This window comes from Alligator sinensis, unplaced genomic scaffold, assembly GCF_000455745.1.
Source record: "Alligator sinensis unplaced genomic scaffold, ASM45574v1 scaffold1190_1, whole genome shotgun sequence".
Taxonomy (NCBI): domain Eukaryota; kingdom Metazoa; phylum Chordata; order Crocodylia; family Alligatoridae; genus Alligator; species Alligator sinensis.
The window spans coordinates 482,487-484,836 of record NW_005842969.1 but is presented as its reverse complement, the minus strand read 5'-3'; the positions used below and the strand labels follow the sequence as shown (position 1 = coordinate 484,836).

Below are 2,350 nucleotides of genomic sequence, written 5' to 3'. Positions count from 1 at the left end.
TCACTCCAGCTGGGCTGCACATGGAGCTAGGCTCAGTTAGAGAAAGCAGCAGCAACAGGCAGGTTCCCTTCTTGTACAACTGCTCCTGGGCTGGCAGGGCAGGAAGGAGGGACCTGCCTACTGCTGCCACTGTCCACAGCTGAGCCCGAACAGGAAAAGCTCTGGAGCCCCCCCGGAAATCCACTGGACAGCAAGAGACAATAGCAGTGGTGGGCAAGGGAGAGGATGGGAGGGAAGTGCCACTGAGTAGAGAGGAAAGACCTGCTTTAGGGAATGGAAAAAAATGTCCCCAGCTGCTGCTCCCACAGCAAGGTTGACTGAAAGGGGGTGCATCCACACCACTGCACCCTCACTGGATCCACTCCTGAAGCCAACTAAGCGCAGCTGTTGAAGTACCTTCCTTCCACAAACACACTATTTCCCAGAAATTGCCCAGTTAGATTTTCAACCCCCAGGAGGTTGCTCTTAGCTGATTGTGGGACTTGGGACAATCCATTTCCCTCTCTGTACCCTGGTTTCCCCATTTGTAGAATGGCAATGAGCCTGTTCCACCTTCTAGGGTAGTCTCAAGGCTGACTGCACTGCTTGTCAAGTTCTCTCATTTCTTCCTCAGGGAGGACTCTTCAGAGGGCACAATGTGGCCACCATCAGCTATCCCCTTCCTCACAAGCCATGAGCTATGAGTTACCAAACCTGCCATAATCCCATGGAATGATTCCTCTTGTGATCCACCAAGCCTGAGTTTGTCAGTGGCAGCTGATTCATCTTTCAAAGTAACCTCAACCACCCTCTCTCTCTCAGTAGGAGGTGGAGGGGGCCACATTTACACCTGAGAAAGCAGGAAGGCAACTACTACACCATTTACACCAGGTCTGAAGTTGGCACCCTATGCAATGTATAACTTGCAATAACCCTAATTGCACTCAGGCAATTAGTGAACTCCCTTCTCTCTGTCATATTTTAGATAGTGGCCATTAACCTCCTGACAAGAATTAGTCAACCCCAGATAGCAGAGAGAGGGGCTGATCCAGCATTTTAACAACCCTCCTCCAGAATAGGAAGTACTCAAGTACTATGGGGTTGAGAGTCCAAAACAGGCAGCCTCAGGAATACAATTGCTACAAACAACACTCAGCCATCTGGCACCAGAAGAGCCTCTGATCCTTCTAGGAGGGACATATACACTTGAACCTAGCTGGATGCAGGTATGAATCACCCTCACTGTTATGGGGCTGTGCAACTTAATAGCGCAGACATTACACAGCAAATGGAAACAGAGCAATGACTCCAGTTTCCCAGCTACACCAATGGCCCTTCTGGTATCCTGTAGCCAGTTGAAGACTGAATGCTTCAAAAGAAGAAAGAAACAGGTTAATGCATTGGATGACAGTACCAGTCCATACGATTTGCTATGGGTTGGTGGACTGACAGTTCACTCCCTGCCCTTTCCTCCCATTCCCATACATGTGCAGAACAAAGAAGAACAAGTCTGAGCAGTTCTGGAACAGTCAAGGGGTTACCTGGAAGATTCCTTCCTCAGAGGGCCGCAGCGACTCCCACTCAGGGGAGTCCATGAACTGGTAGGGGAAGATGTAATGCAGAAACTGTCCATCCTGGCTCACTCTGACCCTGGAGAAAGAGAATGGGTGACAGACTTAAGCCAGAAAAAGGCCAGTGCAAGCCATACATAACCCACTTAGATTTAGGCCAAAACATTTAACATCCGTTTCTTTCCACCTCTTCTTCAGGCCTTCCAACCCAACAATATTTTTTTTATTGTTGCCCTTTTTCTGGTTGCTTCAAGCCATCCATGTCTTTCTTCTACTGCAATGCCTAACTGAAGAGGTGGACACAGAGGAGCTACTGCCTCCACAGCAAGAAATCTCCACCACAGGAGCCTAAAACTGCATGGGGTTGTTGTTGTTGTTGTTGTCCACGTGGCTCCCTGAACACCCATGGTTTGCTTTGACTTCTTGTGGCCTCACTGCCCCTTCTGAGTATCCCTTTCCCCCATGGCTGCTACAGTTGTCTAGCAATGTCAAGGTCAGACATGACCAACACTGGTTCAGGTCTATGGGTTTCAAGCAAGGAAGAGACTCAGAGTCTGAGAAGTGGGGACCTCTTTGCTCTTAGCTGATTATGGGACTTGAGACCATCCATTTCCTTCTCTGTACCCTGGTTTCCCCATTTGTAGAATGGCAATGAGTCTGTCCCATCTTCTAGGGTAGTCACAAGGCTGACTGCATTGCTTGTCAAGTATTTTGAGGTTTCTCAACTCAAGGCGTCAGGCAAACTCAAAGCTGTTTGCTCAGTTTTCTAATCTGAATGAAACCCAAACTTTGGAAGCCTC

At 48.8% G+C, this 2,350-nt stretch overlaps 1 protein-coding gene across 2 annotated transcripts in view; it reads right to left on the bottom strand.

Moving 5' to 3' along the window:
* Window positions 1-2,350, bottom strand: part of POPDC2 (popeye domain containing 2) — a 16,654-nt gene that overhangs the window by 9,927 nt on the left and 4,377 nt on the right. For both annotated transcript variants that reach the window (XM_006036549.3, XM_014526192.2), the window contains exon 2: window positions 1,521-1,629. In XM_006036549.3, the coding sequence (XP_006036611.1) occupies window positions 1,521-1,629 (109 nt within the window). The remainder of the gene's footprint in view (window positions 1-1,520; window positions 1,630-2,350) is intronic.